This window comes from Phaethon aethereus, assembly GCF_964289735.1.
Source record: "Phaethon aethereus genome assembly, chromosome: 2".
In the NCBI taxonomy this organism is placed as follows: Eukaryota; Metazoa; Chordata; class Aves; order Phaethontiformes; family Phaethontidae; genus Phaethon; species Phaethon aethereus.
The window spans coordinates 131,738,262-131,763,365 of record NC_138582.1 but is presented as its reverse complement, the minus strand read 5'-3'; the positions used below and the strand labels follow the sequence as shown (position 1 = coordinate 131,763,365).

The 25,104-nt window shown below is 36.0% G+C and overlaps 1 protein-coding gene across 1 annotated transcript in view; it reads right to left on the bottom strand.

Moving 5' to 3' along the window:
* TBC1D5 (TBC1 domain family member 5) overlaps nt 1-25,104 on the bottom strand; it is a gene marked incomplete at its 3' end in the record, with an annotated part of 190,419 nt that overhangs the window by 124,498 nt on the left and 40,817 nt on the right. The window contains exons 3-11 of the mRNA XM_082014562.1: nt 23,627-23,735; nt 21,670-21,759; nt 21,495-21,566; nt 18,644-18,711; nt 13,898-14,000; nt 7,570-7,667; nt 6,042-6,092; nt 5,884-5,953; nt 366-538 (exon numbers count right to left, since the gene is read on the bottom strand). Of these exons, the coding sequence (XP_081870688.1) occupies nt 366-538; nt 5,884-5,953; nt 6,042-6,092; nt 7,570-7,667; nt 13,898-14,000; nt 18,644-18,711; nt 21,495-21,566; nt 21,670-21,759; nt 23,627-23,735 (834 nt within the window). The remainder of the gene's footprint in view (nt 1-365; nt 539-5,883; nt 5,954-6,041; nt 6,093-7,569; nt 7,668-13,897; nt 14,001-18,643; nt 18,712-21,494; nt 21,567-21,669; nt 21,760-23,626; nt 23,736-25,104) is intronic.

Sequence of the window (25,104 nt, the reverse complement as noted above, 5' to 3'; positions counted from 1 at the left end):
TTGTGTCCTATTATCCCATTTCTTCTTACAGGAAAACCACAGGTAGAATATATACTCAGTTCAGTACATACTTCATCACTGCACTGGGAGTCTTCATCAAGTTCTCTAATAATATGTAGCTGAACGGAATTTATCTGCACTGGGAATGCCACTGTCACAAACACAACAGTGGAGTGTCATTTACTGTAATGCTGCCAATTGAATAAGTTCTAAGAGATAAGAAGTGCTCCTATTTAGCCCATTCCTTTAATTCTAAATTTAAAGAAGAAAATGTCCTAATATAATGAATAAAAAATAAAAGGAATTAAAATAAAATAATTAAAATAATAATTAAAACAATTAAATAATGCTTTGCAAGCACTTACAGTCCATAAATCTGTGGAGCAATTTCTAGTCGGTTCAGATGCATGTACAGCTCAATATCATGTTTCTTCAGTAGATGATCCTGAATTTGGTTTACCTTTGCTACAATAGCAATAGATGGGCCTAAGTCCTGTGGCCTTGCAAACGGCATAGGTGTAATCATCACATCTTTCTCCTGCAGACACAGAAAACAAGGGGGAAAAAAAGAACATCCCATGAAGCCTTATTGTCTAAAGGGATTGTCTACAAGAGATTTGCTTTGCTGTAATCATTGGCTTCCAAATAAACATAAAAATATTAATAACTGGTTTCTTTTCCAGCAAAAGAGGCATCTCAAGTATCCACTTCTGTGGAAAGTATTGTGGGATTCCCCTTCCCAGGCATGCCAAGGTTCATCCCCTCATTCTGCATGTCAATTTTTACTTGCGTGCTTTACTTTTCATGCTCTGACAAAGTGTTGACAGCTTTATTTTAGCTTTAATATCAGCAGTCTGAGTCAGTCCAGAGCAAAGCAGATGAATGGTAACTTAGTAGAGAATATATGCCCTCAGAGGACAATAAATTGCATACCAAATAGGAAATAACTCATTTTTGAACAATCCTTTCTAAACAGGCTTCCCTTGTTCAGAAAAACTGGTGGCTGTATCTCAAAATCTACACAACTTTGATAAAGCAACAGAAAACTTTTAAAACAAAAGAAGAGATAGAACAGTGAGATGAACCCAATGATTAGAAGGTAGTTGGTTGGACCTAAAGCTTGTGCAAACTACATCATGATCTAGAACATGACACACACCAGGTGAAAACAGAGGAAGAAAAATACTGGAGTATTAGCATCCTTGAACCTGATACCACTTTAAATTTTTTCTTCTTGCAAAAGAGTGAAGTATTATTGAAAAAGAGACAGAATGCTAGAAAGGAATGCAGAAAGTAATGAACTGCACTGACTAGGAAACATGTAAAAAGGAGGATGAGAAATAAAAAAGAACAAGTCAAACCTATCAAGGGAAAGATTGGCGAAAGGAAAATTGAGAATTAAGCTGTCAGGAACAATGTTAGAGTTACAAAAGAGGGAAAATTGGAACAGTAAGAACAGAAGATTTTGCAATGACTTTGTTGCAATCTGTCATGATGGCTCTCTGACCTGAAAGCTTCACCTTAAAAAATAGTTACTGTTTTTCTACCCTTTTGCTCAGTATATTGATAGAGAAGCATTATCAAGGTCAAAGGGTTAATAATTTCAGAAGACTTCATTACAGCTTAAACTGTTGAAAGACAAATTCCCTTGGTTCAATACAGTGAAAAGCACATTATTTTAAACATTCAATAACAAAGAAAGGGTTTTTTTGTTGTATGAAGTATCCCCAAGGTTGTTTCCTATGGTTATAGTCCCTCTTCAACCCCACTCTCTCTCTGTATCAGCATTTTAAGAGGAAGGTAGAGAAGTACCCATATTTCACAATCATTTACAACATGGTTTAACATTCAAGTGGGCAGTGAACATTTAATAATTTCTACCAAAAAGCCTATTTTTTTATGTTGACCTCATTTGCTAGAAATATTTTTTCTTAATTATTCCATTTCTGTACTGCAGAAAATACGGTATAATGCTGAGCAGTGATTTCAGGTAACATGTTTCTATTTAAGGATCTGATTGATTATAAATTTTATCTTAAAATCTGCTTAATTGTTGCTTTGCTATGGCAATTGCAGCAAAGGGACTGATCTGTCTATTACAGTGCGGTGGTTTTGCCATACTGTTGTGGTACCAAGACATATTTATTTAAGATGCCCTAGCAAATCGCTTGACAAAAGCTCCCTCAGACTGTCAAATAAAGCTCACCGAAATGGCATCCCTTCATTCAACATCTTTGCTGTTCTACCAAACAGAAATTTAAAAGAGAACATCTAACGTCTTAGGGGCTAATAAGAAATGTTGCTACTTACTTAAATACTAAAGTTCTTCACAGCTGCAGGTATGTTGAGAAAGGATATTTCTACTCTATTCTATTCTATTAACTTCTTTATTATCAAATCAGGCAGCCTTCTTTTTACCCTGATTTTTGTTTCTCCATTGTATGGTTATTTCCTATTGTTGTTTCAGACCCATTTCATTATTTTCTTGGCCACATGCTAGAACGCAAAATACTAAAAAGGGTATCCACTAATCTCCTTCTAATCTAATCTACACAGAAAACCACTCTTAAAGTACAATGTGATAACACTGCCTTAATGCTAAATGCCAGTCTAGTAATTTTTTGCATAAACATATCAATTTATCTTTGAAACTAATCATAAAAGTCTGTAACTCTACATATTCATAGACTATGCATGTTCCATCAGTTGGCACACACCTGGGGTATGAACTTTATTCTGGTTTATTCGAGTTGCGTTTAACTTCAGCTTGACCACTGTATGCACTCATAACTCCGATGACTCAAAAGATCACCGTTTTTAAGCTTTTCTCAATTATAGACACAGATTCTTTTATAGAAATCTCAGCAGTAGAATCTTTCTGCTTATTTGAACTTGTAATATTAAAAGACTAACTAGTTACTCAGATTAACCTTCACAACATTAGTTGTCTGTGGGTTTAAAGAGACAGACTCTTAAACACTGGCTCAAGTGTCAGAAGATTCTGAATATCAAAACTAATGCAAGCTTCCTCTTACGGAGGAGTGCCTGAACTAGAATTATTTGTCACTGCAGCATTTGTGCACCTTGGCATAATGCAGTGCTGACACATTGCTGACTGTCAGACTGACTGAGTACCAACATGGCTAAATGCATCAAATAATATATGCTGGCTTGCCATTTTTAAAAGCATGAGATAAGTAAATGGCATCCATCAAAATGCAGTTCATCAGCATCTCAGAAATTAACCCCATTAACAGAAATCTTCAAAGCATGACAGAATCTGCGGAGACAGCAGTTGCAATCAATAATCAATGCCTTTGCTGTCCATGCCTCCTGATCTGGTGCACTCCACCAAGAAGCTCAGTGGATAACCAGAGTGCATGTATGTCTATTGTCTCCACTCACATAATCTGTTTCAGAAAGTGACAATACATTTAGTCAGTTGAAATTACTCAAAAAAATCACATCAGCTGGTGTGAAAGAAACAGCCCAAACAGAAAGATGCTCAAATAAACTAATAGAACTAAGCTGCCAAAATGTTCAACTAGAAATGACTCACAGTGCCTGTGCTTAAAGCACAGAAGCCAAGTGGACAACATGATACTGCCCATACTCACTATATATTAAGTTGCCACATGAGACAAAACACCCATTTTCTTTTTGCGAGCTTCTATATCTTGGAAAAAATTTGAATGCATGGGTTTAGTCGTCTACTGCTAACATGAAATATAAATGATCAATCCCAAAGGGACGCAGTTCCCAAAAAAGAGAAAAAGAGGGACAGCTCAGAGATGTGCTATACTGTTTACAGGAGAGCATAAGAACCACCTCCAAGAACCGTTTAAATACAGATACCAGTGAAATGCAGCTGAAAAATTTGGATCAAGTATTAGGAACAGAGTCACCAAATCCTGCCACAAAACATTACCTACCACAACACAAACTGGAATGGCTGGCAGTTGATACTAATACAATTTATATATTCACGTGTTTAGGAAACAAATGCTACAGCAGTAAAGAGAGGCTAGGACATAGTACAAGTATAAACCGTGGACAGATTTCTCTCATTAACCACTAGGGACTGGAGTAGCTGGAGAAGCTCCTCTAATGGCAATTGGGAGTAATGGAACCAACTGTTAGAGGCTATAAAATGTAACATGTCTCTCAGAGCACATGCTTTCATTGCTTCCTTTGTGAACATTCAGACTTCATTATGTAGCTAACCCTCAAAGTCACGACTATAAAAGGCATATGTGCAAGAAAGGATTATTAAAGATTATACATGTTTGCAAAGAACAAGAACAAACAACTAGATATTAATCCATGCGCTTTGCATTGTTAATTTTTTATGCCATGAAAGGACTGGAAAGGTCAATTTTAACTTTCACCTTCCACCCAAGCACTGCAAATCTGTAAGCAGACCTAGTTATTTCCCGGAATAGAATTTAACCTCAGACTTTACCACCTCTGTCACAGAAATTGGAACAAATACATTTGAATACACTGAATTCTGAAAAGCTGCACTCAGAGAAACATGTCTCACAGCTTTGTTGATGGAATAAAGAAGCCTGTGTAAGAAGTTCATAAAATTTGTATCTATCTCATATGTTTTATCCTTAAGTTACTGAAAATTATGTAAAATCCCAAATCCAAATAGTAATTTATAACTGTAGATACCTTAGGCCAAGACATCAATGCTCCATGTCTAACAAAATACATACACAGGTACTTTTAAACATTTAAAGAAAACAGAGCATTTATGTGAGTCTTGAGTGAACGTCTTTTTCTTCAACAGACAGGCAAAACCACCTCCCAAACTAGTGCTCCCTAATTACAGTTTGCAAATACAGGTTTTGGTGCACACATGTGGACATCCAAACCCAACCATATTCTTAGTAATTTCTTATTAACTCGGGACACTCTCCCCGTGGTCTATGTGAAAAACGCTGAAGTGAATCAAGCTGGAACTAAGTTTGGAGAACAAATCTTCTAGGATATAATACACTGAAAGTCTTGGCAATACCTGTAATATGGTTATGTTTGGCTAGAGCCTTCTACATACACTCCATCACAAATTATTTTTCAGAATTTAAAAAAAGAGAGAAATGTAAACAAGGAAAGAGACAGGAAAAAAGTATTCAAAGGAAATCTTGAGCAATCAACTGAGGGAATTGTCCCTCATGCCATGCATGAAAGCCAGTTACAGGCAAGGACTAGATGGTCCCCAGAAGGTCTCTGCAAAGCAGAGTTCTGTGGAACTAAACTCAGAACAAAAAAAAGCTTTTCTATGAAAAGAAGCAACATACTAAATACAGTGTTGTCTGTATAGCTACACAGGAGCTCTGAGGGCACAGACATTCCCTCTGTTTGAATACCCAGAGGTCAAGAAGAAAAAAAGTAAGGGAATGGAGTAATGAAGTCGGTGAAAGATGCACCCTGACCTTTGATGGACAGTCTAGGATTGAAGTTTTGGTTACACAGCAAATTGTTTATATTGTAAACAGCTAAAAACAATTCAAGCCTCAATACGTTAAAAACTGTCTATATGCATTTATTTAACATGACATTTGCAAAGGTTTTGGGCACATAGATGTGCCTATGACAGGCATTCTTTCAAATGCTACAAAAGCACATCAGTCATACATAGCAGAATCTATGTTTGCATATTTGGCTGTTGATTACCAAGTCATCTTTCAACACATAGGAACTCTCAGCTGGAAGACTTTCCACAAGTGCTTATGTCCAAATTCTGAAGAACCTCTAAAGAATGTAAACTTGGCTGAGCCTGCTTTAACCAAGTTGTTTAGCTTCAAATTACTTCTATCATATTAAAAATCACATTTGCTTAAAAATACAATGAACACATTTTAAAGCAATATTTACCTTCTGACTGTCATGTTCAAAAGTTGAAAACCAATGTTCTGCAGTTTTCATAAGACATGTGAACATTGCACTGAAGGGGAAAAACCCAGAAACTTGGTGTTAAATAATGTATTACAAATAAGAGCAAATCAAATGTAAAGGAAGTTGTTAAAACTTACTAGGCATCATGTTCCAGATATTCAGGATTCAAAAGAACTTTCATTTCCTCGCTGAAAAAGGCAACAGTGAACAATCTAATTGTGAATGTTTATTTTTGGTCAGCGTTCTGCATGTACTATTATGTATTTATAAGCCAACTTTCATATAAAGTGCAAATGAGAAAACTAGCCTTTTTAATTAAAAAGAGCAACTCCATTGAACAAATGAAGTCTTTCCTTTTTATGAAGATCAAAAACAAATTAGCTGCCTTGTCTACACTACAATGAAGTAACCATCTAATTATTCCAAATAACAAATTACTGAATGTCACAATGTATTATTTGAATATGCTTGATCTAGAATAATTGATTGCTGCACAATCTATCACTGTTTGTCCCAAACAACAAAAAAAATGGTTACTGGTCAAATATGCAGTATCAAAACATTAATTTATTTTGTTTTAATAGCCTGTATTTTTATTGTACTTTAACAGCAATTAATCAGTGACAGCACCTCTTTTCCATCTACTTTGCTGCTTAGCTCTACTTTTTCAGTGGGGATGGAAGAGAATGCTGTGCATAACAGTTATGTTAAGTTACTTAGCACTGAAGAGCATCTTCTAGGTAATTTCAGGATATCTAAGGACAGACATGGAATAAAAACACACGCTTGTAAATAACCTCCACCCTTATGCTTAACTGCCTTGGACAATCACATTGAGGGGTACTAACAGAAGTTGCATTATATAGCACATGTAATTAATTGGCTTTTATTCACTGCTGGATTCCAAAAGAGAGTGCAAAAAGACAAATGAAATGACTACAATATCACAAGTGACACAAGAAGGCAACTAGCTGTTTGTTTGTTTGTTTAAAAAAACAAACTACTTATAGGGCAAGAAAAGAAAGGATCTGAATATGGCTGACAGACAATCATGTATGATGTAGTATTTTATACATATCTGTATAGTTACCTGCACACACACGTACAGTTTGAATGAAATGGAGGATCAATAACTAAACTTAATGTTACTACCAAGTCAAAGGATAGTCAGATATTGCAGCTACAACATTGCAGGTAATGAAAGAAATATCAATCACAGCAATTCATCTACATTGATTTTTTTTTCTCTTTTAAGATATGAGGCAAGAGAATTGATAACATGTCTGTTCTGACTGTAGATCTCTAATCTGACTCCTCTCTGCAATGACAAAAAAGAAACCATTTCTGGCAAAAAGAACTAAGTGAAATGGTAGGTAGGTATGTAAGCTTTTTAATTAAGGTTTTCCTTATGTTTCTTGCCTCCCCTTTTTCTGCCAGCTAGTATCTGTGAAGGGGCCAATGTCTACACTTCCAATTCCCCTTTCAGAAGCTGCAGTAGGGAAGATGAAATAAGGACATTCCCATCAAGGCACGAGGATGCAACAATTTCTGATGTCCATTTATCAATTATAAACAAAGAATTAAGAAACACTTACTTCTAAGTTCTAGTCCAGCCAACTTATTTTTTTAAGAAAGCAGATTTTTAATATCATACAAATAAAATACAATGCTTGCCTTGGTTGTGCAGCTTCACTGGCATGTGAAAAAGCCTGGTGGTCACAATGCAGAATAAAGACAATGGGAGCTAAAAGTTCATGCATACCCTAAACATAAAAGGAAGCAAAAGTATAGTAAGATTTTTCCAGTTCCTAATGCATAGCATCAGGCAGCCAGCATTATGAGGTACAGACTAAATAAAAGCATAAACATTTACATTCTTAACAGAACAGTTTCATAATCAATAACTTTTATTTTAAATTCTGATTAAATCCAAGTGTTTATTCTTCTATAATATTCAGAAGCAAGTTACTCTTTCTTTTTCTAACACAACAGACAACAAATTGGCAATAGCAGGCAACCCTGCACCTGGCAGTTTACTCCAAGATCTATGTTCATAAATATGAATTTTATTTATGATAATTACAATCATGATCTACAGTACAAAGATTTGCAATAGGGACAAATTACAAAATTTAAAATTATTTTTTATTTGATAATGTTCCAAAACCATAGATAAAAGCGTAACAGTAGGCTTCAGAGGAGACAAGGGCAGCTATTTGGGAAATTGGAAAATGAAACTTCAATTCCTATGGATGTGAGAAATAAAATGAGGTTTGTTGTGGTTTTTTTCTTTCAGTTGTTATGTCAATATTAAAAATAAACTTGTTATTAACACCACAATGCATAGGAGACCTGGTACTGTTGCATTACAGACTATTACTTATATATGCAATCTATATTAAGATAATATATTTAGGAAAAGAAATATAGAAACATGCAGGCATCAGAACAGAAAAAAACTGGTGGATAGTCGAGGACTTGGGCCAGCATTAGAAGCATGGCTGGACCACCCAGGCCAGCCATCAGTGCTTTTACCCGGAGCTCACCAGGAACAGAAAAGGAGTCTTGATTTGCCTTGATTCACCTGGGGCTTGTCAATTTGTTATCAGGAGCAGAAGCAACTGCTTCAGGAAACAAGTAATCCAGTTGGCAAGCACCAACGCACTGGCAGGTAGAACTATAGCCTGAAGAATGAAACCTCATCTTCAGCAGATATTCAGCCCCTTCCCTCAGATTAGATCAGGGAAAAGCAGGATTTGTGCATCGTAACTGGGGAATTTGGTTATGTCAAGGGAGTTGGGCTCCCAGTGGTGGACTAGGATGGCAGGCAGGAACTATGCAAGCTACAGGTTGGGCTGGAGGTCAGACATGCAAAAGAAGTGAGGGGAGCCCTTTGGTGATGGAAGGGATGTGGGATGAAGAGTTGAGACCTGTCTGGCTGCCTCTGGACACAGGGATCACTCCAATGGGAGGGAACCCCTGACCTCAGCCCGAAAACACCAACTACAGCCAGGGCTTGGTGCCAGGCGCCCAGGCTACCCGTGCTGGGTCTCGCTCTGAGTGGAGTCCATGCCTGGCTGTAGGAGGAAGAGCGTGCTGCCAGCAGGCATCCTGTTCAAAGGTGCAACTACTTCACCAACTGCAGCCCCAGTTCCAACTCCAGGTGACTGCTCTGGGCAGACAGGACCACCAGAAAGACCATCTTGCCTATCCTCTTTCTGTTGGCAGAAAGAGCACAGGGGCTGGCCCATCAATCTCATAGGCATTTCGGGCTGCTGTCAGGAGTCACATGATGGGTCCACAACAGGAGCTGTTGTACTTTTATGCTTGCAGTTCCAAGCTAGGAAGCCTCTCCACTTGCTTCTCCAGCCCCTTTAGTGACGGGCAGATGTGAGCAATGAAAGTCACATGCTTGCGCAGCTACCCTGCTGCTTTGCTGGTGTATCAATTGATATTCCATGTAGCATCTAAGGAGTATTCAACACCAGGGAGTTAGCTTATCAGCTTCATATGTCTCAAACAGATCCATTAACTACTAAAACCCTTTAACTTTTATTGGAAATAATGGGGATTTTCCTTAAGTGGTCCAAACAGAGCGGAGAGGTAGATCTGGAGGGCCTCTCTACATCATTATCTATATTGAGTGTGCTCAGATACATGTTAGTGAACCTCATCTGTTCGTAAGAGGAAATTCCAACACCTACTAGTGTTGAAGAAAAAAAAAAAAGATGTTCAGAAATTTCTCTGTGTGCTATCAACTGAAATCCTAGGAAATTTAATTTTAATTTCTTCAGGACTGAGGTGACTGTTATAGCCTCGACTGTAGGGTTGCAGCAATAGCAGTCAGTTAACTGGGCAAAGTTAAAGACAGCAAAACCACTGAAGTTCGGATATTTGCTTTCTCTTACTATTTCTGAACCTTTAGGGATTACTTTGAAAGATGAAGGCTAAATAGAAATTCAGCTAGGGGGAAAAAAAACCATTAAACCCAGTGTAGCCACTTGTTTTCAGGAGCTGATGTAACATTCCCAAAAACAACAATAAGGGTTAGATTACAAACTGACAACTTCAGATTTCTGAAAGTCTTATGGTCATACCAAAAGGGAAAGCAATAGGAGAGACAGGGAGATAGGTCCAGGGTTAGACGATAAATATAAGTGGCAAAAATATTTAAATAAACTGTAGATAACCTGGGTTGTGCTTTCATACATACTCACAGCCCTTGGTTAATTAACACCTCCATGTCTCGTCTTTTATTCGCCCTTATATACTAACATGAAATAAGAGAAATGGAAATGACAAAAACCTGACTATCTAATAAAAACTACCACCTAAACTGTAAACATATAAGCTGAAGAAAAAGAAAGAGGACATAAAATAAGAATTAGTTATAAAAGATAAAAGCACATCATACATTCTTCCAACATAATATCAACTTTATAATAAAGTAGAATCATAATGTGGCTGCCCATATACAAGACAAACAAAACAAACAGATGATGAAATATCAGGATTTCAAAAAGATACCTCTGATCTTTCAGTTATAAGAGTACTTCAAATGTTTAGAGATTTTTAGCTTGGCAAGAAAAGCCACCAGTGTAATATGCATACATTTTTTTTTTCAATGCTGCAGTTTACTAAAACTCTTTAGTGTTAATAAATAAGTTGACAGAGCTCAGATAATTTTTTGACACTTCCCAGCTACAACAAAATATTGATTTCATAATACAGTCTATGGTTTAGAAAGAAAACCAGAAATACAGCATTTCTACAATGAAAAGCGAATCAATGTATTTCAAAATTATATTGACTTCTCCAAGGGCAATCAAATCATGAGTGAACAATAGGTAGCCTAGTGATTTAGTTTAATTGGCACTATTTCTTTTCAGTGTAACTAGGACCAGAATTTTGGCACCAGTCTTACAGAAAAATGTTAAGAGTAATTTTTACATATTCTTAAGTACAATATACTATTCTCTTTAGATTTTATATTTACAGCTGCTATTTAAAAATTCAATGATCCCAGTGAGGATTCTGTCTTTAAAATCTGTAATACAGCTTCACAACATTCTACTCCATTTGTCTAGGGAGAGAAATATCTTTTTCCTTATCGAATAAAATGTTACTTCATGCTGGTCAAAAACCCACAAACCCTACTACAAAGACAACCTTCATGCATATATGCATATTAAGCAAACATTATTGATTGCTTCTTGTATGACTGTACGCTGATGCTATGTAATAGTTTCAGTAAAATGTTGTAAACTTCAGATAGACTTTATTTACATTTAGAAATACGCAAACTATCAAGGAACTAAAACTTTTTCCAAATAATTTGAAAGAGAAATATCTGGTCCTACACAGATGCTGACAAACAGAAGTATAAGTTTTCATTTACTGACCAAGTGTTATAATTCTAATATCAAATGTAGCTGTTGTATGTCGTCATACAAATGAGACAGAGGAATTCTCACAGAGAACAACAGGACCAGTCCTATGATAGATACTGAATATGAAGACAAACTCCTTAATTTGGGCTTTGTATTCAGGTCACTGTGGAGGGAGCAGCTTGGAGGTGATCTGTTATTGATGAATTAATGTTAACCTTCATTATTTTCAAGAAAATATGCTAGGCTTTGATGTAGTGGAAACTATTATGGGAAGTGGGGCTTGAGGTAATGGTAAAAACAGAACCAATAAAAATAGTAGGAGAGGAAGATTGACTGCAACATAGGTATTTGCTAAAAGAGAGACAAAACCATAACCTGTCACCAACACCAGCTCTATTTCCTATTAGCTAATTGAGAGAAGAGTATTGATAAACATGAAAGAAATGTTATCTAAAAAGAGACATACACAGGGACAAAAACGCAGAATTTTTACTAATAAGCTCACAGGAGCATTAATTTAAAAAAAAAAAAAAACCAAAACCACCTTTTTACAATGAGGTAAGAAAAAGGAAAAGCTCCTAATGAAAGTAACACATGGCCACAACAAGAGAGGAAAACCAAAAGCATTTGCTATTTTGTGGACTTGGCACAGCACCACAAGACTTGGGTGATGTACTGAACACACTTCAGAGAGATTAAATCAAGCTTTTCATGATCCAAATTTACTTCATTTTCTGCATGTCACCTCTCCCCTTAGTTCTGTGGCAACCCCTTCCTGGAATTACTGCACTACTGATGCACACCAGTTGAAAACAGAGGTAAAGAAGTTTTCTTTGTCAACAGCCTGTAGGCTCGCAAAATTGAACCTGTTCTTTTATCTGCCTATGTTCATTTAGCCCACCAAGCAGTCTTTATTAAAGCTGAGGCATCAGGCAGTCAAAGTTCATTAATACCATTTATATAATCTCTGCAGTTTCAATTAACTCAGCAAGACATTCTACTACATGATAACAGTCTCATTAATTCAATAAAATCCCATAACTATTAACAATATGGTCTATGTTAAACGGGGTGTCACCTAGTAGAAAATAATAGCTTTAACAGCTTGTGATGAAACTCAGGGCTTTTTTTTTTTAAATTTGATCTGGCTAAATATTCCATCCTTATGTGGAAAGGTATTATTTCTTGGTAAGGAATCAAGAGGATTTTAAATATGAGCAGAGGGTAATTAAGTCCTTTTAAGTCATATCAAAGAGTAAAATAATACTTCTTGTTCAATAAATGATAGACTAAATTAGCTGGAATGTGTTCTTCCATTTTCCCGTCATCCCTACTCTGGCCTCTATTCACTACAAAGGGGAGGCTGAATACTGCTCAAGTGTTTTCTTTAGCAGTGCCCTTCAAGATGCAGTTCACAGATCTCTTTTTTTCTTGTTCTCATGCAAGACTATTCCTTGCTCACAGTCTGTCAAACATGAGAAATAACCAGCTGATAGATTTCATATGTTTGATAACTCTGTATTTCATTTTTGATATAATCTGTCAGACAGTTCTTCAGAAGCAACTGTTCCTTCAACTCCTATTTGTCTTTTTTTCACAGAACTCCACTAATTTCTGGGATTTAGGAAAGGGTGGTCACAGACCATACCTGAAAGCATACAGTCTCTTCTAAAAATCTTCACATTTACTGTACCTCTGTATTTTTGTAATGAAAAATTTTCTGTCTACTTAAAGTTTGCTGCTTTACAGTTTATCCTATCCTTTGTCCATGCACACAGAATATCCCTCAGTTTGTCAGTCCCTACTCTTCCTACAATTAATTGCCAGAAGAAACAAATACAAATATACTTATGTTGATAATCTGCATATTGATCTTGCTATATTAATTTAGTATCAAGCTTATATTCTCTTCAAAAACTTCAGAACAAATGTTACATTAATTTAGCCTGCATCCCATATGGATGCATAGTTAGTGAAGCTTTAAGGCTTTCTTTAGTCTTTTATCAAAAACGGTTGGAGCAGGTTCTCCTTTAGGTAACACTGTAAAAGCAGTATTTGTAGCACGCTTATCTTTCAGTCAAGAGGCCTTTGTCAGCTGCATTGTATTGGGATGCTACAGGGTTAGACAAAGGATCTATTTGCTAACATACAGCATGGCTTTCGCGCTTTGAAGAACCTAAAATACTACATAAAACTTAAAATAGTAAACTGGGCCTAAATTTCAGAAGTCACTATTTATGTTTTTTGATTATTCAGTACCATTTTTAATCCTGTTGCATGCTTTCTTTCTTTACTGAAGCAGAGAAAGCCTTTCTTTTTTTTTTCCTTTCTTAACCAACATTGAAGAAAAAGATGTTTGTTTATAAAGAATTTTGAAGTTAGACAACTTAGCAACCTTAAAGAAAACAATCTGAGGTACTGTATTATGAGGAAAATGCATATGTTATTCAATGAGTTTACTTTTCTTACTATCCAGCTGACAAGCAGCTCTTTGATTACGTTAGTATTATGATACAACTTCAGACGCAACAGAACTACATTCTTGTCAAACTGTAGAGAAAACGTTGAGTCAATGAATGCCACCTGTACAGTATTTTCATTACCTGTTTATAAAGCAGCTGCTCATTTTCTCTGGCGTAGCAGAACAGAACATCTGTAAGAATTTTCCTCACATTCTCTTGCTGGAAATACTGCATTTCAGGAAAGCTGAAAATGAAGAAATACAGCGAAAGTAAACAATATAGCGCACAGAATCTGTCACTGGTCTTCTAGAAATGGTTTTAGGTAAGACAGCACCTCCCTCGTTTGTTTTCCCACCACTCTCTGAATTGCAGGTGCTGCTAGACTAAGAATACTTCTAAACACTTGTTACATTTTTTGCAACCAAAATTCTGAACCATGTTCTTTAATACACATCAGTCAGCTACATAGATATGATGATATCACCAGTTATATTTAAATAAGTAATCCCTTTTAATATTATGAAAACTAGAGATCTGCAAGAATGAAATACAATGGCAGATTGTTTTAATTGTCAACTTCTTACAAACAGCCAATCCACTGAAAATGAATGACTTGGAGAATCTAATCAAAATAAAATGATGTACCATACAAGTATGTTCCTGCCTAAAGAATCAGGTTACTTTGCTCCTCCATGTCATGAAAACAAGTTGAATTGAAGCACAATGAAAGGAGACAGAACGAGAGGCAATGGCTGAAGCAAAGATCTACCCTCTCCTCCTTGCACACAGACTCTTACTGCCAAACCTAGCAGCCCAGAAGATCATTCTGGTCCCAGGTGGCACAGCATCCCAATAGTAACTTAACTCCAGGACTGTGCTCCACTGATAGTCAGTCCTTTACCAATGAATTTAAAACTTGCTAGGAACACTTAGAAAAGGAGCCTGATTAAAAAATCCAGGCAGACACTTCTTCCATCAAACAAAGTCAGTTAAAACGAAAACTGTTGCAAACAGTTATCTTTGATTAATTTGATTCAGGTACTGGAAAAAATAAGCATCGAAGATCAAATCTCCATAGATAAAAAACATATTTTATATCATATGCTCCCGTTTTCTTAATCTGTGTTAGGTTGGCAGCTGTCACTGGATCATCAGTCTGCCCTGCAGTTTCATGAATAGTGCTTAGCCCTGCTCTTCATTTTTCTCAAGATAAAAGTTGGGCAAGGGAAGAGTACAAGAGCTACAATATGTTAAGGAAGTTTGTAAAATTTCCAGTTCAAAACTGGAATAAAATGGAAGAAAGAAGAGTATGTCAGAAGCATATACACAAGGGTTCAATACTTCATGAACATTTGAAAAATGATTAGCATTTTAATGATAAAATTATTAAAATATCTCATAATTGACAGGATTTTAGTATCCTAAGCTGCAATACATCTTACTGGCATCTTTTGTGATGCAACATAATTAGGCATTTCAGTGTCTTTAGTAGCTGTCTCAAATAAACTTTACAATTAAGACATCATTTGATACACTGTCAGGGAAAATATCCTTTAAGTGAAATAGAATACATGGATCAAGTGAGAGAATAAGGGAAAAAGTGTTCTGGGAAAATCCTGTTATCTACTTATAATCCAGGAAAATGTAAATATTTACAATCTCTAAGAATTCTGAAGCAACTCTCACCTGTGCATCCTGCTCCTTCACTGTCAGACGTAGAAAATAAAGTGGTTATGCAGGACGTATTTTACTGAATAAGTGCACAAACAAAAGTGTTTTCATGCTTACTGAAGAAATAACTAGATGGCAAAAATTGTTTCATAAAGTAACTGTCCTAAACCACTTTCAGCTATATAGATCAATAACAAATAAAACAAGAAAAAATCTGGAAAGGTAGAATACTGAAGAGAAAGGAAAAGGTAAAGTTAGAAACTAACAGAATAGTACTTCTGTTTTCAGGAAGAAAACAGAAGACAACAACGGCAGGCCTCAGGCTACATTGCTGAAATAAAGGCTATAGTATTGTCAGATTTAAAATGAAATCACATGGATTGCAGATAAGGTTACTTCAAGCCAATTTTGTTTTTCCTGCTTCTCAAATCTGAGCTACAATGCTAAACTTAGACCAGTTATATTAAGGCTGTTGTAAAGCCTGTTACAGCGAAACAATATAGGGAATTATAATTAATTACTTCAGGTAAAACTATTAGTGTTAATAATTACTGTGGTCATCTCACAGAGGTGATGACAGGTAAGCACAGAAACATAACTCATTAAGGCTAGAAAGGTGCTTTGAAATCCTTGGACGAAGGACCTGAATCGAGAGCCAAGGCAGAGGAGACACCATGGCTTGAACACAGCAATGCTGAAGTCCTCAGAAAGGCGTTGGGATGAGGGTGTAACATTTTCCTGGCACCTGGTGGGGGTAACGGTAGACCAACATTTGGAAACTTGTGTGCACTTATACTAATCATATTACTGTAAAGGAAGGACACAGCCGAGACCAAAAGTGCATTAGAGCAGATGGTAATCGACATAATTTAGGGGTTTGAAGAGATTATTTCTGAAGGACTGTTATTCAGGCCTGCCCTATGAAGTTTAGGAAGAGAAGACTAACAAAGAAAACTCAAAAATACACAGAGATATCTGTGAGGATCTAGTAATACCAGAGATTGTGACAGAAAGGATAATAACGAACTCAGGGATAAGCTGGCTGAAGTATTAATTACAGTAAATGTAAATACAAGAGATCATGAGGGAACTATCAGTTCAGGATGGATTTTTATGGAGAATGTCATTTTATGATTAAAGCACTGTTTTAGAAATACAGAATCATCAAACCAGGCAAGGTAAGAATACATTTCATGAGCACTAGAGTATTATATTTAATTACATTTCTGAGAAAGACTGCATAAGGACATGGGAATTTTGCTAGACTGTTTTACCACAACTGCTACAATTAAACAACAGCACATTCAAGTCCCTGCTTTCTGAGAGTGAAGACGAGTGCATGTTAGTTATCGTTTTTTAAAACACTCCTTTAGGCCAGTTAGGGGCCCTACACCAGAGTCCAACAGACTTTGACGCAGAAGAAACCTAGGCTGGCTGGCAACCAAATAAAAGGATGCACAAGTACTTTATGAAACAAATATCATGGCAGACAGAAATGAGGCTCTTAACCACAGCCACGGAGTGGCCACATTTTCTTTCATGAGCACATTCCATCCCCTGGCATTCCCCAACCCTGTTACTCAGCTGGAATGGGGAAAGCTACTAAACCAGAAAAAATGGAAGATGCTCTTGCAAACTGCAAAGATTTGGTAAAGAGTAATAGTAACTCCCTTCCAGCAATCCCTCCTCTTACACAGAAACTAGATTTTGTCTCCTGTGTTCAAACTTAACGAATTGCTGTTTCTTCCCATCTCTTCTATGTGCTTAGGAAAGATGTAGCTGCCCTAGTGGCTTCTCCACTACCTTTTTTATGGGTGGTTTGGGTTTTTTTTTGTTCTTTGGGAGATCCAGAGTTTGAAACAGCAGCACTCACCACTACTCATCTTCACGCAGCTTGCACTGTCCTAAACTGTGATTGTTACTCTCGAAGCAGAAAGTAGGTAGACCAATATATAAAAATACTACTAAATATTGTATATATTTATACATATGCATATATATATTTATATATATACTACTAAAAACAATGCTAGACATTATTTTGTATAAATACATAAATGGAAATGTCTTTAATCAGTATTACTGATATTAGTGACTATTACTCCCTCTGCCATTTGCCAGAGCGAGAGCCTAGACTTTGTGTGTGTATTTTTTTTTTTTTTAAATAACAGTCTTACATCCAACATAACCTCAATACAACTTTTCATTCTCCAATTACGGTTTAGCTACGTATATATTTTAATCTTAGAACATCCTGAACTGTTTCCTTTAACAAACAAAAAATACCATCTGTGAGAATGCACATGAAAGCATACTCAGATTTTAATTATACATCTCATGGCAAAATGCATTCAAGAATGGGTCTAGGGACGGACATATAAAATATTCCAAAACCAGAGAGCAATGATTTCTTCTGCATGACTTCGATTCTGTAAATGAAAATGTGTGAGCTTGGGATTTGTAGAATCTACGACTACCACCCCTTTTTTCAAGGTATAAGGAAAAATATTTGCAATACAGTAAAATTTCACATGGTAGCAAACCAGTAATTGAATTTAATTAGATTTACACATCAGTCAATGCTTCCACTCTGGGAAGAAATGTTTTCAGGAACTGAGTGTTCTAACTCAAACAAGTTCCTGAAATGAAACAGGAATGACCTGAGGGCCAAGAAGATGAAAATCACAGTAATATTAGGACAATTTTTAAAAGGCATATGTGACAACACTAGATAAATAAAAATAGAAATGCTTAACTTCTCTAGATGAGTGACATTTCCCCTACTAATTACAAACTGTTTTTTTAATTATTGATTGAATAAGTGTTAAGAATTAAATAAAGTCATCTGTTCAATCTTTTATTATGATCATAATTTAGTTGCAAGATCTTTCAATTTCTCTTACCTCCTCTTTGCTTCATGTGGAAAACTCTATTTTAAATTTCACATAGTAATACATTTCCTAATATCTTAATTCAGAAGAGCTTTTCTTCAATGATACCAATAAATCTCCAGGGTTTAATGTTTAACTGGATTTCCTCATTTTTCACTCAAAGAAAGCTGTATTTTTATACATTTAATGTATGTTTCTACACATTCATGTTCCACAATCCTGACATTTACACTAATCGAAGTCAAGAAAACACCATATAATGTATACCACATAAAAAAGCAGAATCTAAATTTATATATAGAAATTTCCTTAAAGATCTACATACGTTCTTGTCACATCTTGTTCAATCATTGCTCGAAGCTCTTTATCCTGGAAAAATTTATTCCAAAGACTCTGAAATAAGGAAAAATAATTGTATGAAGCAGAGACTTCTACTAATACTTAAGACTTATATACTACATTAGCAAAGTACTGTACAAATATTAACTAATTAATCCTCAACACTTCTGGCAGATAGGTATATCAATATTTTATAGGTGAAAAAGAATGTTGGTGACCAGCCTAACGTGAGAAATTCAGTTTAGATCAGAGATGAAAACATGCAAGTCCCTGGATCCTTCTTCCAGGCTCACTCCATTTGCTCACTGGATGGCTGCAGGTCTGTGAGTTACTTGTAAAGGGTCTATGAAGAATATTTAGGAAGGTAGAGCAAATTCAAACTTATCAGAACCAGCAGCAAAACTGAAAAAAAAAAAAAAATCAGTATTTCAGTCACAGAAAAAGTTCTCTATCACTGTACTGTACTACATTTGTCCTATTCATGTACGGACTCCAATTTGAAGCTGCTATAATTTCCATAGTAAGAAATTGTTTTGAAGTTACCTAGTTTGTCTTAGTGGAGGCAGAATCGAATAAGGAATGTATGATGATCAAATTTGAAAATGGCATCATTCTAATGGTACATATACACAGTGCAGATCAAGACTTGCTGTTCTAAAAAAGTTCTGATAGGGAAACCCAGGGTATGTAAGCCTCACTGCCAACATTAAAAAAAAAAAAAAGCTTCTTCTATATCTGTGCTTATGACCATTTCTATTCTCTTTGGTTTCCATGCCTTGTTTACCAATATTTTGCAAAACCTAACCTGAAATAAGTCAGCAAATGTTGTTTGTATGCTCCAGAAAAAGTATTGTAAAGCCTTTTCTTTATTGTAAAGGGATGGTAGCTTGGACACATTGATCAAAATACAGAGAGAACAAAATCTATAGCAGTCTTTCCATACAGGTTAGTTTTCAGATAGCAGCAGCACCAGTGAATGAAATACTGTACAAAGAGAGTGGCTACAATCCTTCCAGAATTTCTTGCTCCCCAGTAAACAATTCATTGCCATGGTGGCTTATGCTCCACAGAAAGAAAGAGAACACAAATTAATGTTATCTAGCAGAAGGAAGGTAAAATAACAAAAAGGGAAGTGTTAATTAGCTTCTCTATTTGTGTTACAAGTATGAAAAAAACCCCAACCTTAAAAAGTACGTATATCCTTGACAATGTCTTATGTAAAACTAGTATCTTTCTAACCTGCAGCTCCTTTTATGCAGCTAGATCACATTTTAAAACACTCCTGCCCCTGCTCCCACCCTGGTCCATCAGAGCAAAGGACGAAGGAAACAGAATCTTCATTGTGAAAAGGAAGAAAAACCCAGGACACTGAAAGAGTAAAACATTAAGTCACTGCAGAGGTACCGAGGCCCTTTGCTCTTCATTCCTATGCCTGGTTTGACCCGTGGCTTTGTTTTATAGATTAAACCCCTGCCACATACTCTGACATGTGAACCTTTGTCTTCTATCTCCTAAAGACATCATAGGCAGAAAGAAGGTTGTGCTGCTGTGTATCATCACAAACTACAGCAGAAACACTTTAAATCTTTTACATTTGATACAACTTTGTGTCCAGCTGGATGCAAGAGTGGTTTGATGGCACGCACAGTCACACCGTCATATAGCCACCAAAGTCATATAGCCACCAATGTGCCTAGAATCAATACTTCCATGTTTCCACAAGCAAACCCATTTCTTCTTCTATGTTAAATATGAAGCAGAGTAGCACACTAAATACAAACAAAACATGGGCTTCCATTTTTGTGAACAAAATGGAAACACAAGCAGTACCGGCAAAGATATCTGTGACAGCCTTGCCAGGTGTAAATCTCTTAAATGCAGCCAAAGAAATTATTTTCTTGGTATTAAGTTATTTTGAAAATGTGATAAAAAAAGAATTTTCAGAAATGGTAATATAATTAATGGAGAAGCTTAAAGATATGTCTTGTAAAATAGCTAAGATTTTTTCAGGTAAAATAAAGTGTAGCGTAAAAAAAAAAAAGCCCCAAATTAAGCTCCCAAATCTACATGTAAACCCTCATCAAAGTGTCATGACTTCGAAAATACCAAGCTACTAGAAGGTCCCATTAATTTCAGTGAGAGCTGGATGCTCTGCACTTAATGATAGTCAGGCCAAATACTTTTACCACATTTTCAGTATTTCTTCAAAATCTGGATCTGTCATTTTGCAGCTGGCTGCTTTCTGATTAGAAAAGAAAGTTTTGCTTCTTTTAACTGTATAAAGAAAAAGAATTAAAAACCTTGGAGTAAATGCGTATCTTGCAGCCTGGTGCTTTAAACATTAACTCAGTATGTATACAACTCAGACGTACAACAAGTCTATTTTTGCTGGAGAAGAACTTCCAAGGCTGAGCAGTCTTCCAGAGGAGGGCTTTTCAGTATTTGCTGTTAATAGCATTCTCTTCATATTGACTATTTAAACACTCCTCCAGTTAGAGCCATTTTGCATATAAAATGAAAACAGCAATAAAAAAGCCTATCAGTCAAAGAAAGGATATGCTGTGAACCTGGACTTACAGTCCAGCACTGATTTTTTGTTCATCACAGCCTTCCCTGTGATAAGCCCTGAAAAATCAGAATATTAACTCAGATATTAACATTTCTGGTTGTTCAGCAGAGCCTGTGAATCACTGTTAGCACAAATCAGTTTGGAAATTTAGAAGGGAGATTTTAGCACCTGCCATTTTTCCTTCTTCAGCAAGAATTCACTTGTGTCAGGATGATGATGATGAGAATTTTAGTAGCACATATGTTGATAGAATCAAGGGTCAACTTACCCCCTCGTCCTGAGAGAGTGGGTTGTTGATTATCAGATCTTGCTGTCCTGCTTTCCGAGGGTTTGTAATGTGCTGGGTAAAAACAGAAAAAAATCAAATCCTCTTCTGTTATATTTTAAGTGTCAATACCTATGTCAGTGCGTGAGAGTAGAGAACCTATTTTGTACCAACTTACAATTTCTTTGATCTTACTATAAGAAGTTCTTGAGTCTGACGTGGTTTTAATCCATTGACTTCTGTCTTGGGGTAGAACCTCCAGAAATAACTAGCAACAAAACAAAACAAATCCATTAAGTTTAATCAATTTAACATAGCTTTTCATATAAATCCTACCAGACAGCATAAGCCATCTCAGAAACGAGGAGCAAGTACTCTACACTTAAGCAGAAGAAAGCAAAGACCTATAAAATACTCTTGGCTTTAGTACTTTCCAGTCAATAAACAAGAGGCTAGAAACAATAACAGTTCTAAGGTAGGAAATAAAGCATTAAAAAAACCTGAAGCCACAAACTCAAGCTTTGTAAACTGTCACAACTTCCATCAAGCTGATCGAGACTTCCATGGCAGAAACACAATGCAAAGAGATGAAAATAAATACACAAAACTTAAAGCTATTTACATAACACTGATGAGCTAATGCAACATGCTTAAAACCAAAAATGAAAGCAGAGCAGAAACTAAGCACGCAGAGCTATACTCTACCTAAGGAATGTGGAAAGGGAAAATCTTAGTCTACAGAAAAGTAACATGTTCTAGAATTCTGAAAGACAGTTAAAAGAGCCGATTTTGCAAAAAGTCCTTGAGAACGCCTACATCTCAGATCTTTCACATTTCTGTTTAAAAAGGATTAGAAAGAAACATTTATGGGAAAATATTATTTAACTGCATATAAAATAAGCGGGGAAGAAAGAGTATTTTCTTGCTTTTTAAATATTTTTATTTATGCAGTGTTATGAAACATTTGTAAATGTCAGTAAATACTGACAAACAAAAAACATTCCCAAATTATTAAAAATGCTGAAATATTTCAGAACTTAACAAAAATATTGATAATATTTTTAAAATGGGCAGTCTAAAATAGAGCCCTAACCCATATCAGACATGCAAATAAGACCAGCCTTATTTCTAAAATAAAACCACTCCTTGATTTAATTAGTGGACAGTGAGGGACTTCATGCTTTTGTTAGTTCAGGGTTTTGAGTTATGGCCTCCTAATTTAGACACTCAAGAAACAGCAGACTGATAAAACAATGCTGGTGGCATATATTCATCTGGCTTCCTGAAGAAAGTATTTTCATTAACTTTAAATTTGTTCAATGCTACATACATTTCAAATTCCAAATTTCAATTTTAAAATTTCTTTCATTCATATAGAAAGAGTATTTTCATTTTATTTTTATAGGTCTTTGTGCCAAAGTGAAGCTTGAGAAATTCCAAGTGAGGTAATTTAAATTATCAGTGTTAACACACAGCATCTCTACTAGGGAAAATCTTCTCTACTATCAGAGTTAGTGCAGAACAGAAGACCTGATGCCAGTGCAACAACATTCTTTTGGACTTCATATAGCATCTCAGTATTACTTTGCTTTCTTTCTCTCTTCCTTCCCCCACAACTTTTAAAAAATACAGGAAGAGACCTCTGAGGACCTGTTGTGTTTTAAGATTGGAAGACCTGTCTTCCCTCGCTATCCGGTCTTTACAAGATGGATTGGTCCTCATCGTCTCAATTGACTGGGAAAGGCTGCTAGCAGAGGCATCGGACTGACTTTAAAGGAGTCCCAAGTTCCACAGAACATAAATTGTGAGACAAACTTCCTTTTTATTTCCAGTGCATGACTTCACTGCATGGAGACTGAGAAGAGAAATGGCTGTGTGGCACTCAATTCTAAACACACCACCCAGCACAAAGAGATTCTTTCCTAGGAATCTTCTGCTATCACCCACAATTCAGCTTTAAGGCAACTCGGTATGATTAGCAAATGTCCTATGAATTATAAAAATGAGTAGGAAAACATTGGGATGAAGTCTCTTGGAAAATTCATGATTCTTTGCATCAATAATCTTCCAGCGCATCAGGTAATGTGTTGATATATTGCAACCACAAACTGTAAATAAATATTTTCTCTTCTTACCTTCCAGCAAACACTACGGAACCTGCTGCTTCTCAGCTGCCCATTAATCCCCTTCAGCCGTATAGTTGCCAAGTAATTGTTGTTTACAAATAGTTCTTCCCATTCTTTACTGCATGCAAAAGCAAAAGGAATGAACATTTAAACAAAAAAAAAGTCTTAGCTGATTTAAGGACTATATGACACTACACAATTTTGGATAAGCAGAGGAAAGGAACTTTTTTAAATGTATATATTTAGTTGTGTACCATTTCTAAACGCATGGCTGTCTTTTTGGACACATTTCTTCTTTGGATTTAATGAATATGTAGATCGCTATAATTATGCCAGCTACTGAAATTCATAATGTCTATGGAGGCTATTCCATTTCCTCTAAAATGTTGGTACTGCAGTTCAGTGAATAAACAAGAAAAATGAATATTAATATAAGCACATTCATGTTTCAGCTGTAGACAAAGAAGTACCTATTCCAAAAATATGCAACAGAAAAGTATACTGTTGACTGTATTAGCTCCTCACATGACATATTTGCTTAAATGAACCTTCTCTTCTTCTTAATGTCAAGCTGGGCAGTTAAGCATAATAGAAGATGACTTTCTTTAACATTTAGTGCTATTTACTATTGAAATCACTCCTACTTCTTTCTACATGATCAGTTTTAAAATTTTAACAGGTGCTAGCAAATTTAAAAAAACATCAAAAAATTAAAAAGCCTCACTGTATAAACTGTTACAGGCAAGCTTGAGTACCTTGCAGTACCTATGGCTGACTAGATAAACAACCTAAATATGCCTCCCAGGCATGCAGGCACCAGGGGCCTAACACCTGTGCCTCATTAATATACAAGTAAATCTGCTCTACTGGGAAACAATTGGAAATTAATTGTCCCAAACCATCTACTGAGTTTGAATAAAAGAATTAAACCTATATTTCCTGCATCTTCTACTGAAACGAATCTCAAGAACAGGATAAGCCATTTGATGGTCTTAGTAGCCCAAGACTTGCTCACAGACTTTCTGCAACCACTCCAAAATCCAAAGGGTAATTTCAATATAAAGAGCTGGGTTATGTGCTAGGAAATGTGTTTCAGATTTATTTTCAATGCATATTCTTAAGGTGAACATCTCCCTCTCCCACTGTCACATGGGAGACTATTACTTCTCCCTGGGAGACCAAATGAAAGCAGAAAGAGGGAAACTACTATTGTGACTGCAGGGTAAGATCTCAGGTGACCTTCCTTCGCTGAAGAGGGTCACAGAGTGGGGTTACACTAAATACCAAGAAACTCTGGTTTTGCAAACTGCCCTAAATATAGGCAAGCTAGAATTAGATAGTTTTCAGCCTTTTAAGCTGAGTTGTGGAGGTGACTTTTTTTTAAAACCTTTTTTAGATAAAACTTGTTCAGTTTCAGAACAGAATTATATGACACGGTTGCTGGAAATAGTTGAGGAACGGACTCAGCAAACTAGGCAATTATGGTT